This window comes from Monodelphis domestica, chromosome 4 (genome assembly GCF_027887165.1).
Source record: "Monodelphis domestica isolate mMonDom1 chromosome 4, mMonDom1.pri, whole genome shotgun sequence".
NCBI lineage: Eukaryota > Metazoa > Chordata > Mammalia > Didelphimorphia > Didelphidae > Monodelphis > Monodelphis domestica.
The window spans coordinates 420,417,792-420,432,071 of NC_077230.1; the positions used below are offsets into that span (position 1 = coordinate 420,417,792).

The 14,280-nt window shown below is 42.7% G+C and overlaps 1 protein-coding gene across 1 annotated transcript in view; it reads right to left on the reverse strand.

Moving 5' to 3' along the window:
• The window catches only part of ARHGAP35 (Rho GTPase activating protein 35), a 160,832-nt gene that overhangs the window by 18,315 nt on the left and 128,237 nt on the right, over nucleotides 1-14,280 (reverse strand). The window contains exon 4 of the mRNA XM_001364886.4: nucleotides 2,345-2,422. Coding sequence (XP_001364923.1) covers nucleotides 2,345-2,422 — 78 coding nt within the window. The remainder of the gene's footprint in view (nucleotides 1-2,344; nucleotides 2,423-14,280) is intronic.

A 14,280-nucleotide genomic window follows, 5' to 3' on the forward strand; every position in this document is an offset into this window, starting at 1 on the left:
TCCAGAAAGTCATAGATGGAGATCTTGGATCTGGAGGTTCAGAGATGAGGAAGCAGTGAGGTGGGGGAAGTAAGGAGTCTATCTGGAACTCAGGGTGAAAGGACCAAGAGAAGGCCACAAGGTCTCCTGGGCCTGGGAAAAGCAAAAGCAATCTCATCAACAGTGGCAGGATACCTCAGTGTTTAAGGGTGAGGCCCTGTCCTAGTGGTGGGATGAAAGGACAAAAAGTCTGGGCCTTCCCTGAGCCAAGTGTCTCCAGGAGAAGTGGAGAGGAAGAAGAGAACATGGCTCAGGGAGATGGCACACCAGGGATCTGCATCTCAGTTGGGAGAAAGGGACAGACAGCCTGGACAAAGGGTCAGAGTCTGAATGTATGGGATCATAGGGCCAAAGAGAAGAAGACAGGGGAGCCACTCAGTGAAGGAAAGCTCTGAGGGCCAGAGAGAAGCATCTCTATTTCTCCCATAGGCAACAAGGAACTCCAAGACTCACTCACTGCCCAGGCTCTTCTAGCTCCCCTCCTCCAGGCTCCAAGCCCATCTCCTGCACCCAGGCCTTCCAGTCTGTCCTCAGTGGCCTCTTTCTCAAACTACTATGGGCACATTTGTATCCCTTTTGCCTCCATTCCTGTGGAAGCTTCTTGCAAATGGACTGTGGCACTGTGTATTTGTATCCCTAGAGCCTGGCACTGTGCTTGGCACATGGGTCAGGTGAAAACAAACATTGATACTCACTTACAATGTGCCAGGCAGTGGACTAAACATTGGGGTTCTCTCTCTCTCTAATTGGAGGAGACAACAAGAGAGTGACCATAAATGCTGAAGCAATAAAGAACATCAATGCAAGATAGTCAGAGGGAAGACACTAGTGACAGAAGATGGAATTTGAAGCTGAGTCTTGAAGGAGGTGGAGGAAGGAGACCATTCCAGACATGGGGACCAGCCTGTAGAAAGACCCAGAGTTGGGGGTTGGGGTTTCAGGTGTGAAGAATAATAAGATCAGTGGAACAAGACCAGAAGGGTGAAAGGTTCAGCTGGTATAAGCTTTGAAGGTCAAATGAGGATTTTCTGTTTTAGTGGGGAGCCACCGGGGAAAGTGGCTTTCCAAGTAAGGGGCAATACTAGGATCAGAGCTATGCCTGCAGAAAAAAATCACTTTTGGTGGCAGAGTGGAGGATGTATGGGAGCGGGGCGGGGGGGGGGGGGGGGGAAGGGGGAGAAGCTCAGGGGAGGCTGGGGATGGTGTTTAGACTGGAGAAACTCCCAGGAGAGAGCAGAGAGGGAAGGCAGAAGAGCACTCGGAGGGAACTAAACCCATGAACAAAGATCCAGCAAAGGGGCCTGAAGAATGTAAGAGAAAAATCAGCAGAGAGCAGAGAAGAGAAACCAGGAAATAAAAGAATATCTGCAGGACGAAAGGATGATGGACAATGCTAAAGGGTTCAGAGAGCTGAGGAAGAATTGTCAGCAACTCTGGAGAGGACAGTTCAGTTGAAAGCCAAATGGCAAAGACTTGAGGATCAAAAGACAGGAGGGGAGAGGAATAAATGGTGGCACTGTAGGGCAAAGGGCATGCGTGGTGTTGAGGGTCTGGTCACCAGGGCTCCCTGCTTGAAGCTAGGCCCTGTCAAGGGCTTGAAGGGAAAGAGACAGGAGCAGGGCCCTTCTGTTACCGGGGGACAGCAGGGGATGGCTCTTTGGCTGTTTCAATAAGTCTTAGAAGGAGGTTCCTTCTGCAGTATGGCTAAGATGTACTCAATGCTTTTGATAGTCTTGGTCATGTTAATTTGAAGTGGGCTAAACCAAAACTCCTAGACAATGCTGGAGTCTCCAAACTGGAGGAGACTTGAGATCTCTATTGGATTTCAGGCCAACCACTAGACATTTTCAAAGTTCACACAGTGTTCCTCTACTACCATCAGGCAGGCATTGTTGAGGCTCCTGGTGAAAATGGTCCTAGTCTGAATCTGTGGGTCCCTGCCCCAGTCCTTAAGGATGTATACGGAGTGGGCACTATGGATTACTACCTCTTGGTGTACCACAGCCCTGGGCAGCACGTACTTGCTGGACGGCTCAGGGTAAGTCAAGTTGCTTCTTTAGCCAGGAGCTCTGGACCGTACTCTGCCCCAGGGAAGACTTCACCATTATCTTAGTAGGAGAGGCTGGGGTCAGGGGTGCTGCATCCTGGGGACAGGGATGTCAGGCTGGGGCTGGCCCATACCATGAAGCACCTGGCCAGTAGGCTCTCCTTACTATAGTTAGACCTTATGCTTCATTCCATCAGCAGTTCCAGCTCCCAATAGGTCATCTTTAGTTTTAGATTGCTTTGAATCTATAAACCTTACCTTGATCAAACTGTCTCTGAAGGCTCTCCATCTCAGATTTATTTCCACTCACTCTGTAGATGCCTTCAGTACTCAGCCCTGAGGGAAGAAAGTCAATAAATTACTTTGGTACAGTCCAAACAGTAGTCATGAGGAACTGTGAATCACTTTGATATGTTAGGCTAATCATGGACAGATACCAGCTTCTGCCTTAATTTCCTCCTCTGTAAAAGACTGTTTGTGAGAAAAAAATCTTGTAAATCTTCAAACACCAAGTAGAGATTTAAAGCAACTTGCTCAAGTCACAGGGAAAACCATTGGTGGAAATTCAGATGAGCATGGTCTCAGTTTGTGGTTCCGGCTTGAAAGACTAAGTCACCCTTTAGCATGCATGCTCCAAGAAGCTGAACAAGTCTGCTGACAACAGAGCATCACTCCTTTCTCCCTCGAGCATGATTCTGCTACACTGCCTGTCCTGAAACAAGTTCAGCTGCTGCTGGGAGGCTTAGACCCTCAAGTCAATCTACAGTCTCCAAGCATTTTAGTGACCACTCGTAATCACTGCAAAGCCTGCATTAGGCAAGATGAAAGTCCCCCAACCATACTGGCAGCAGGTGGGATCTCCAGCACAGACCACTTGGAGACCACAGCAGAAGCCATCAATTGCTCAGCTTAAAAGCTTTTAATTGCTCATGGGACAGGCCTCACTTCAGAGATTGGTTTCACCCCAGAGAAAACAGGATTAATGGCCTAACCCAGAGGACAGCATAAACTGCTGGGCCCAACTACAAAGGATCTAGCTTGCACAGCACCCCTTGTGTGGGGTAAGCAGTGGATGCTGAGTACTTTCAATCCAAAAGCTATCAGCTAACCCTCACATAACCTTAGGCTTAGTTCAATGTGTAAGGAAGGTTCTTCCTCTTCTCTCACCTTTTTGAAGCCATTCCCTTGGAAGCACTGTGGCCTGAGCACAACTTTCAGGCTTAATCAGTAATGCATTGTTTCCCCATGAGGTTCTCTGCCCATGACAGAACACCTCCAGTCTCTCTGGGCCTAGAAATGGGCTCCTCAGTCACCTGAAGGCTCCACAGGAGCACCATGTCCCAAAGAGATATTTTCCCCCAACATTCCCAATTCATTTTTATGCATTTTAAAATCTACTGATCTGTATTCATGCTGTGCTCTTCATCCACAGTCTCATTCTGTGAATTTTAGTTTTACTCCACCCTGCTTAGTTTTTAGAATTCTAGCAACCAGGAATGTATACATCCCCACTTAAGGATTAACTGTGAGGAGGATGGCCTATGACCGACATGTGCTAGCAAGCGACAAATCAGAAACATCTGACAGACCCCCTGGGCTGTCCTAAGCCAAGCTTAAGCCACCATTGGTACATGTGAGATGCAGGAAGTGATGTAAAGAACAGTCTATACATTTTGCGTCACTTCTTTCTCTGGGGTTCTCTCTCTGCAACCTTGGGCTCTCCGAGTGGCATTGGGAGCTTTGGTGGACTTGGCCCTGGAACTCAGGCCTGGAGGAGCTCCTCAGACTGCTTCCTTTTAGACAGTCACATGGTGAATGATAAGATTGACTTCCCTTTCCCATGGCTTTCTGGAGAGGCCCCTTGTCTGAGGCCTCTGAACTCCTGCTTGGCTCAGACCAGGCTGGAGCAGTCCAATTCCATTCTCTCTCTTCTTCTTAATTTCTTCCTACTATTGTAATTAAACCATCATAAAAATCCCAAACTGACTTGAGTATTTTATTGGGATTGAATTTAAATCCCCAGCGACCACTAAAATAAAATATTCATGGAACAACCCCTAATATTGCCCATAACAATTCCTGGATTTGAATTCTGGCTTTGCTGTTACCCGCCAACAAAGAAACCCAGGCCAGTTACATCCTTTGTCCCTGGTTTAGCCTCAGTTTCCTCCTCTGAGAAATGAGCAGGTCAAACTAAAGACTACTAAGGTTCCATTCAGCTGATCAGGTTGGCCTTCTTGGTGCTTAGGTATGATTCAAAAAGAGAGCCAGAAAGGACCTCAGCCATACGTTCCCTTCAATTTACAGAACAAAACAGAACTTTGATGGCAGCTATTCTGGCATTATTCACAAACATGAAGCTCTGAACGCTCTGCTTGGCTTCAGGGCTCTGGGACTGCACCTGCTGGGAATTAATTGAGCTGCTTTCCTAATCCTCTTTCAATATTTCAATGACCCACCACTGTGAGCTATTCCCTTCACTAGATTTTGCTTCTCTGGTAGCTATGGCTGAAAGAACCATCCTGTTATACGGATCAGTCTGGTGACAATCAGGGCACAAAATTGGCCTGGCTGGTTCTCTGACCAAAGGCACTGTCCATCTCTGGGCTCCTGGATTAGAAGCTGTTCTATCTTAGCAGCAGTTCCTGCCAGAGCTCACAATCTGTGTGGACAACCTACGAGGTTCTTGGGAACACATCAGCAACATGGGGAGCCATCAGAACACCTCTGTGGAGCTATTTTGTACAAATGAGCAACAGTACACAGCATTTACCAGAGTGAATGTAAGAACGAGTAGAAATAATAGTGATGGACCCATCACAAGTCATTAGAGAAACTGGAGACAGTCCGGGTACATCCACAACCCATAACTTGGTGGGACGGGTACCACGGAGAGCAACTACTACATGCTCAATTCATTTGAACAAAGGTGCAAGAAGCAGCAGCTATGTGCAAAGTACAGTGGGTGACACAGACCCTACTTTCAAGAAGCTTCTAGCCTAATGGAGAATGGGGAGAGGGAAGGATAACAAGTACACAAACAACCATGACGGACAGAGGAAGGGCAAGGGATATACTTAGAAATGGTGGTCATGTACAAATGATGGCAATAAAAAAGAGAAAAACTCAAAACATTTCCTTAAACAACTCCCTGCTATACAGTGTGCCAGAGTTGCTTCTGGCTCCAGGCACCTAGTCACTATCTCCCAAAAGTTTTGATTTCAAACCACCTTTGTCCTAAATCCATTAGATCTTTTTGAATCACTGATATAAGACAAAGTTGAAACATCAACAAGAGGCTTAAAAAAATCCTGTTCAAGTCCCTCTGTTTTCTAAGGCTGACCTAGGCATTTCCCAGTTCTGTAAGCATTAGTCTTTGGACAAATGGGGCAGCTAGATGGCACAGTAGACAGCGTGCCAGGCTTGAAGTTGGAAGGGCCTGCATTCAAATTTGGCCTTGGATACCTCATAGTTGTATGACCCTGAGCAAGTCACTTAACCCCAGTTGCCTAGCCCTTGCCCTTCTGTTTTAAGAGCTGTTACTAAGACAGAAAATAAAGGTTTAAAAAATAAACATTTCCCATCATATCTAAGAGCAAACTGGAAATTAGCTGCCAATAAATTACCAGGGGTGTGGTCCTGCCACAACCTCACCAGTCCCGTGATTAAAGCATAAGTCCCATTTTACAACACTGATGAATCAGCAGTTCAGTATTTCCTGGTAATTTATGCTTTTGTTTATTTTATGAAATCGTGTTGCCATTTATGAGGGCAACTCAGACCATCTTGCATAACACCAGAGCATAATTTAGGGAGAACTGTCATTTGCCTGGCCCACACTATTGGTATAACCACTAATTAAAGGGCAATTAAAAAAATAAAAAACCTCTGAGCAGGTGGCTAAGTTTAATAATGCTGACAACAGAATGAGGGCCCAGGTAAAGTGATGACCTGGGAACATGGACAGCCTCAGGGAAGCACAATGAGCCATTTGCTCCAGGGGGGGCAACAGTAGAAACTGCAATTTCTGTGATGCCAGACCCAGAGAAGGTCCTTGCTCCTCTCTGAGAGAGAATATTTATTATTCACCAGTTTAGAGATAAAAATAAACTACCCAAAAGCAATCAAGGGACTGAAACAGGAGTAACATAGAATATTAGAGCTAGAAGAGACCTCAGAATACAGTGTCAGACATCACTTTTCAGATGGATGGAGGGAGTAGTGGATTGTGAGCTGGAGGACCTGGGCTCAAGTCTCAACTCTGTCATTACTAGCATACTCTGGAGAAAGGCATTTAAGCTCTCCCAGGCTCAGTAGCCTCATCTGTGAAATAAGATAGCTGGAATCAGAGGTTGGATGTATCAAACACTTTGGGCCACCTAAACCCTATGAAAATGGCATTGGGAAATATTTAGCAAAATAAATACAAATACAATCTAACAGATACTACTATGTGGTTTTCTAAGTCAATATGCAACCCATAGGGTTCCTTAGGTATGCATTTAAGTGGCCCTATTTATATCTGAGGTTTGGCACTCCTGGACCAAAGGTTCCCTCCAGCCCCAAACCTAGAATCCTAGCAAGGTTAGTTCAAGGTCATAACAAGCAGTCAGGAAGGAGCTAATGTTTTCTGACTCCTAATTTACTGTTCTTTCCACCAACTCCCCTGACTTATTTTTTTAAGTAATTAGAAGGCAGTGGAATAAAATGCCTAGCCTTAGACTAGACAGTTTTTTTAAACTCTAAAATTCTCTTTTTTTGCACCTTCATTCCCTCACTGCAGAGATGGTGAGTATGATGTGGAATACTTCATATATTATTAGACACAGTTGATGTGATGGTTAATTTTCTTTTAAATTAAATCTTTCTTACTAGGGATAGCCTGATGGATAGAGGAAGAATGAGATACATTTGTAAATGAAGGTCATGTACAAATGGTAACAATACAAAAGGTATTAAAAACCAACAAACTCTGCATTTCCTAAAATGCCTCTCTGCTCCAGCATACCAAGACTGCGACCTCCATCATTCTGACTGGAGGGCATTCTAACTTATCGGGTTCATAATATCATTTCATGGCCATTTCCAGGCCACAGACCTCTCTTGAGCTGCCCTTCCCTTTTCTATGTGTAGCTCTGAGAATAGTAATGAAATTAACAATGCCATTCTTGGGAAGGAATCTCGCCGCTACTACTCCCATCACTACTGACTTCTTTCCACAACTCATTATATATGTTATCCCCATTAAAATGTAAGCTCCTGGAGGTCAGGTCTTGTTTACTTTTATCTATCCCTACCATTTTGTATAATGCCCTGGGAAATAATAAGCGCTTAAATGTCCCCTCAATCACCCTGAAGCACTTCTCCAAAAAGCTTTGGCTACTGGATCTGACTAAGGCTGCTCATCTGCTGGGGAGAAAGAATAGGATTGATTCTTGGACAGGGTGAAGCCAAAGGAAACTGGGAGAAATGTTTGGTGGTCTGGATGTGACCTGGGCATAGGAGGACCTAGTAGCTGGTTCCCTCTAGAGTTTTTACTAGTCTCCCATTTCTATCCTAGAGGCATGGAAATAAATCCATCACAAGGTTAACACTTTACTTAAAATAGTGAAGACACCAATATAGTTCATGTATTACAGTATCTCTTTTGCTGGCTCTTCAACCAGGTCACACAAATTAGATAAGTGCTCCTCTGTGGTCTGGACCCTCTTTTCTTCTTCAATCTTATCTCAATCATTTCACTGGGTCCTATTGGTTCAAAATATCATCTCTAGGAGATGGGGGGAATAAACATTTATTAAGTACTTGATATGTGCTAAGTAGTTTACCAGTATTATTTCATTTGATTCTTACAATATCTCTGTGAGGTAAATGTTGTTACCTACAGGTGAGGAAACAGAGGTACAGTGGCTAAGTGACTTGCTCAAAGTCCTACAGCTAGGAAGGCTATGACGGGTTTGAATTCAAATTCTCCTAACTCTAGGCCCAGCCCTCTATCCACTGTGCCAGCCAGCTGACTGTAGATTAAGAGTGAGTGTGAGGTGAGAGATAAAGAGGGATAAGCCTGTGCCTTAGGAAACCCACGTGATACCTTTAGGGCAAGTATTGGTGCTTAATGTGAGCTAACTGAAGAGACTCCATTTCTGGAAGCAAAAAAACCCCATTCTATTTATGTCACAGTATCCAGATTTTAAAAAAATCTCCTGAGCCCCAGTTCTGCAGCTCCATCAATTCGAGAAAGAAGAGAACATTCGCAGTTGGGGAGACCAGGAAGGCTTTCATGGAATTTACAAAGTCTTGATGCAGGGCTTTCAACAGACTAAGATGGAGGAAATACATTCTAGGCAGGAAACTGGTCTTTTGTAATGATTAAATGCAGGACAGGATAGCAGGAAATAGGAAGTAGTTCTATTTAGCTATTTAGAAAAGTTATGGTAATAAGAGCTGGCATTTACATAGACTTTTAATGTTTTGCAAAGTGCTTTACATGTGTTATATAGACTAATTACATAATATTAAAGGCAAAAGAAGTTTTTATTTTCTATATAAAATAGTTTTAAAGGAAGGGAGCAACACGGTTAGGTTTGTGTATTAGAAAGATTGCATTGGCAGCTTTGTGAAAAATGACTGGAGAGGGCATTTAGGTGGCTTGGTGGATAGAGTACCAGGACTGGAGATGGGGAACCTGGGTTCAAATTTGACCTAAGACCCTTCCTAGCTGTGTGACTCTGGGCAAATCACTTAACCCCAACTGACTAGCCCTTGTTGTACTTCTACCTTAAAATGGTATCAATTCTAAGACGGATGATAAGGCCTATTTGTTTTGAACCTGGATGTAGGGAGGATGGTGGTGTGACTATGGAAAGGGAATACATTTGTTCTCTGTGGTTCTCTGACCAATTGGTGACAAGTGTAAGGAAAAAGCTTTCTCCATTATGAAAGATGAATTTTCTTTCATCAAAGCTGTTCAAGGGAAGAGACTGCTTTAGGAGATAGTGAGATCCATCCTTCTGAACTCACAAGCTACAATTATCTTCAAGGTGATTTTTTTTGGCCTATGTTCACTCATCATGAATGATGCAACCATGAAGTGATGTTTCTTCTTCATACAAAGTCAGACAATTCCTTCCTTTGCCTCCCTCAAGAAAACTCATGACTATCCTCCTACTCTCTGTAACCACTTTGTCTTCTGGCATCATGAGAATACCAACATGGACACAGCAGTTCAAGTCTGCCGGATAGTGTGTCAATGTGCTGGTGCTCAGACAAAGATCTTCCATTAAGATACCTACAATGAAGTCAATGTCTACAGGCTCTATCTAAACCCTGTGTCACTTAGCACTATCTGTCCCTTTTTTCTTAACACTCCCACACTGTCAACTGTGGAAAAGGAAGCCACAGAGGACATAGGGCTATGCTGTTTGTTGGGATTCATGGGTTGCCATGTCAACTGCAGGCCCTTTGATATCAAATCCAGTTGGGACAGTACTTGAAAAGTCTGTCCAGCAGAGTATAATTTGCCCTATCTTTGAGAATGCATGACCAATTCCATGCTATGATGAAGCAAAACCAGAGGAGTTTGGGGGTGGGGGAATAATCTTAACAGAAAAATTATTTAGAGAAAAACTTCTTGGGGAAGATAAGAACAACTAGCTCCTGGCTGGGTGCACCAAAGGACCATAGATTTTCTGAGCTGCACATCTAAATCTCAAAGGAAGGTGTGGCTGGTTGAATGGTTCAATACACAATAGGAGGAAGGCTGTGTAGATTACAGGGTTCAAACTCCACCCAGGACTGGGGATGGGCAGTGTCAGGCTTCCTCTTAGAGCTCTAGGAGGATAGGAGCCTAGCCTCAGAGAAGGCTAATCACTGAGAGTTCCATCTACAAAACAGATCATTCTCCTTGGCAAACCCCAAATGGCTTTTCTGCTTTCTATATTTAGAGAATGAAAGCTCAGCAGTTTCTGCTCTCTCTGTCTCTGTTTCTGTCTGTCTGTCTGTCTGTCTGACTCACTCACTCACTCACTCACTCACTCACTCACTCACTCACTTTTCTTTCTGGGTCTGAAAGGTGGAAAGATCTAATGCAGTTCTTAATCTTATTTTTTGTGTGTGCCCTGGATCTCTTTGGCAGTCCAGTGAAGCCTATCACCTCTTTCTCAGCATAATTTAAAAAAAAAACAACAAAAACAACAACAAAAACAACCACCTATCACTGAAGGAAATGTTCTCAAGTCTCTTCTCATTTGTAGTCTGTTTTATTTTCTAAGGTCTGTCCCAGCTCAGAAGTTCTGTATTCTGTTTAAGGGCTCTTTTAGGTTTAACATTTTGCCTTATGTTTCTTTCAATAACGTGACCAACAGTTATTAAGTTCGTACTATGGGTAAGGACTAGAGGGATCCCAAGATAAAAGTGAAAGAGTCTTTGGGCCTCAGGAAATCATAATCTTTTGAAGTGATACAGTGTGAACCCAAGTACCTCAAACTACACTATAAAGTAGTAGCTATCAAGGTGATTTGGTTAAAGAACCAAAGTGGATCAATGAAACCCATCAGGGAAAGAAAACCCACTCTCCTCTTCACCAACACTCTTTTTAAACTCAGTGGCTGCCCCTGCCCCACCCAAGGGCAGGTGAGTGACCCTGGAGCTTGCCCATCCCCACCTTAACATGGGTCACATTCTGTCCTCTCTCCCAATATCTGCTTCCACCTCACCTCTTCCTCTCAGAACTATAATGAACACCAAGATAAATTCAGAATGGATGAATGAATTAAACATGAAGAAGGAAACTAGAATTAAATTAGGTGAACAAAGAATAGTATAACTATGAGAACTTTGGGAAAGGAAAGAATTGAAGATCAAGCAAGAGATAGAGAATATCACAAAATGCAAAATGAATAATTTTGATTACATTAAATTAAAATGGTTTTGTACAACACAACCAATGCAACCAAAATTAGAAGGGAAGCAACAAATTGGGGAAAAAATCAGTATAACAAAATCCTCTGACAAAGGTCAAATTTCTCAAATCTATAAGGAGCTAAATTAATTGAACAAAAAAATCAAGACATTCCCCAATTGATAAATGGGCAAGGGACGTGAATAGGCAGTTTTAAGATAAAGAAATCAAAACTATCAATAAGCACATGAAAAAGTGCTCTAAATTCCTCATAATTATAGAAATGAAAATCAAAACAACTCTGAGGTATCACCTCACACCTAGCAGGTTGGCCAATATGACAGCAAAGGAAAATAATAAATGTTGTAGGGGGATGTGGCAAAATTGGGACACTAATGAATTGCTGGTGGAGATGTAAATTGATCCAACTATTCTGGAAGGCAATTTGGAACTATGTCCAAAGGGCTTTAAAAGACTACCTCCCTTTGATCCAGTCATACCACTGCTAGGTTTGTACCCCAAAGAGATAAAAGGGAAAAATACTTGTACAAAAATATTAGTAGCTGTGCTACTTTAAAAAAAAAAAAGGAAAACAGGGAGGGGAGTGTCCATCGATTGGGGGAATGGCTGAATAAATTGTGGTATCTGATGGTGATGGAATATTATTGTGCTGAAAGGAATAATGAGCTGGAGGAATTCCATGTGAACTGGAAAGACCTCCAGGAAGTGATACAGAATGAAAGGAACAGAACCAGGAGAACATTATACACAGAGATGGATAGACTGTGGCACAATCAAATGTAATAGACTTCTCTACTAGCAGCAATGCAATAATCCAGGACAATTCTGAGGGACTTATGAGAAAGAATGTTATCCATATCCAGAGAATGAACTGTGGGAACAGAAACTCAAAAGAAAAACATGTTTGATCACATAGTTTGATGGGGATATGATTGGGGAACATGTTGACTTTAATGATCACTCTATAGCAAATATTAATAATGTGGAAATAGGTTTTGATCAATGATACATGTAAACCCAGTGGAATTGCTCATCAGATCTGGGAGGGTGGAGGGAAAAGGGGAGGGAAAGAATATGAATCATATAACCATGGAAAAATATTCTAAATTAATTAAGTAAATAAATAAAAATTAAAAACAAACCAAAAACCTAAAAAAAAAAAAGAACTATAATCACATCAGCACTACCACTGCATCTAGAAAAGCTTATTGAATGCCATATTATTCCATTCACCTTCCCAGAACAAAATAGGTCTCTGTGGCCACCACTCTCTAAGTGTTTCTCCATTAGAAAATTATTTCCCTGAGCTATACAACTATCTTGCTTTTGAAAGAACCATAACAGGATCATTGACTTAGAGCTGGAAGGGCCTTAGAAGCCATCTGGTCACTATGGCTGAGTGACTTGACTTGTCCAAGGCCAAACAGGAAGTGAGCTTCAAGAGCAGGGGGAAGCTTTTTAACACACTGTCAATGCTATACAAATGCTCATTCCTTCATGTATCCCTTTATATAGCTTTGCTCATGTTAGTTACTTTGTGATGGTTCCTATTCAGGATAAAAGGGCACAGAAGCATTCCTAGCCCTGTGGTACTTGGAGAACACAAGAAGATGGGGAGCTTCATGAGGGCAGGGACTCAATCCCACCTAAACCTTTTGCTTCTTCCTAGGCACACCACCTCTGCACTGAGCTAGTGCCCAATGTTCAGTGAATTTAACTTATGATGTGGTCTGGAGGGCCCCACAGATCCTGCCAAGGAACTGAGGACAATCAAAAGAACATGGAAACAATAACCAGTTGATCAGAATGGGATCAACCTTCAGACAAGACAAATCACACAGGATAAGGTCAAACAATGCTCAATTTCCATAATCATTGCCTTCCTTAGAATTTGTGCAGAAAAGAGCATAATTTGACAGAATGATGCCCCAAGGTGTTTAATATATCATTAGCATCCATTTACACTGTGGTTTGCTCCTCCTCTTTCCTATGAATAAACCCAGTGAACCATGGGTAAAGCCAGGCAGACCAAAGTGGACTATGGGTAAAGTGCCATCCCTTTCTTACAAACAGCAGGGCAACCCTTTTCTTAGAAACTAACTCAGATAAAAAACATTCCTGAGAACTCCTACCCATACCCATCTTAGCTGACCTTACTTATTAGTATACTGGTGAATTATTTATAGCTACACTATTACTATATTCTTCTATAATAAAGCTTATCTCCTCAAAATGGAGTCAGTCTGAGTTATCCATCAATTCCTTGGATGAGACCCAATTAGCCTTGCCCCACACCAGTAGGGCCTTATCTATAGGAGTTAGGTAATATAAATACTCGTTTTTAGGGGATGTATAATTGAAAATCTGTTACCCTAAAAAAGAACTACATACATATCCTGAGAGCCCACTGACTCCCTGTCATTACGTACTTCCTGTAGACAGAGGATAAAGGGAGTGGGCGTTCTCCTAAAATATAATATTTTCATTATATGAGATATAATTTTAAATTTTACAGGGATAGATAGTTTATAAAATACTTTCTTCATAACAATTTAATGAATCTTATCATCATCATTATCATCATGAATATTCTCATTTTACAAGAGAGGATACAGGCTTGGGAAAGTTATGTGACTAGCCAGTAGTCCAAGAATGGTCAGAGTTGAAATATCAAATGCAGAACGAAGGGCCTTAACTGTGCCAAGTCTTTTCTCTCCAAAAAAGGGGCAGCTTTTTAGTTCAAGCCCTTTCTTTAACAATAGTGAAGCTGAAACTCAGAGGAGTTGACCTGCTCATGGTCACATGGACAAGAAGTAGCAGAATGGAGATTTGAACCCAGAGCCAGGGTTCTTTCCATCATGCCACAACGGCTCTTGTTCCTTCAAAGCAGAACTCAAGGGTCTTTCTCAATATCCACTTCTTTTCTTATGAATAATAATATTTCTGACCAGGTGAGGAGGGCACCAGCATCCTTCCAGCCCCTCAGGCTCATGTTGACTTCTATATCCCTCCATTCCTTTGGGCCCTATCATCACCTCTGGCCTAAGCAACAAGAGTCTCCTCATTGGGTCTCCCTGCTTCCAGGCTTTCTAATTAACTCTTCCCCCAAGTCAATAAAAGGATTTTCTAAAGTATGTACATGTCAGCTCCCTGCTCAATAACCTGAGTGGTTCTATGTCATCTGTCATGAAAAGCTTTTCACAAACTGGAACAAACCAACATCTCCAGCCTGATTCTTCTTCTTCTTCTTTTCTTGGGGGGAGGAGTTTGGTTT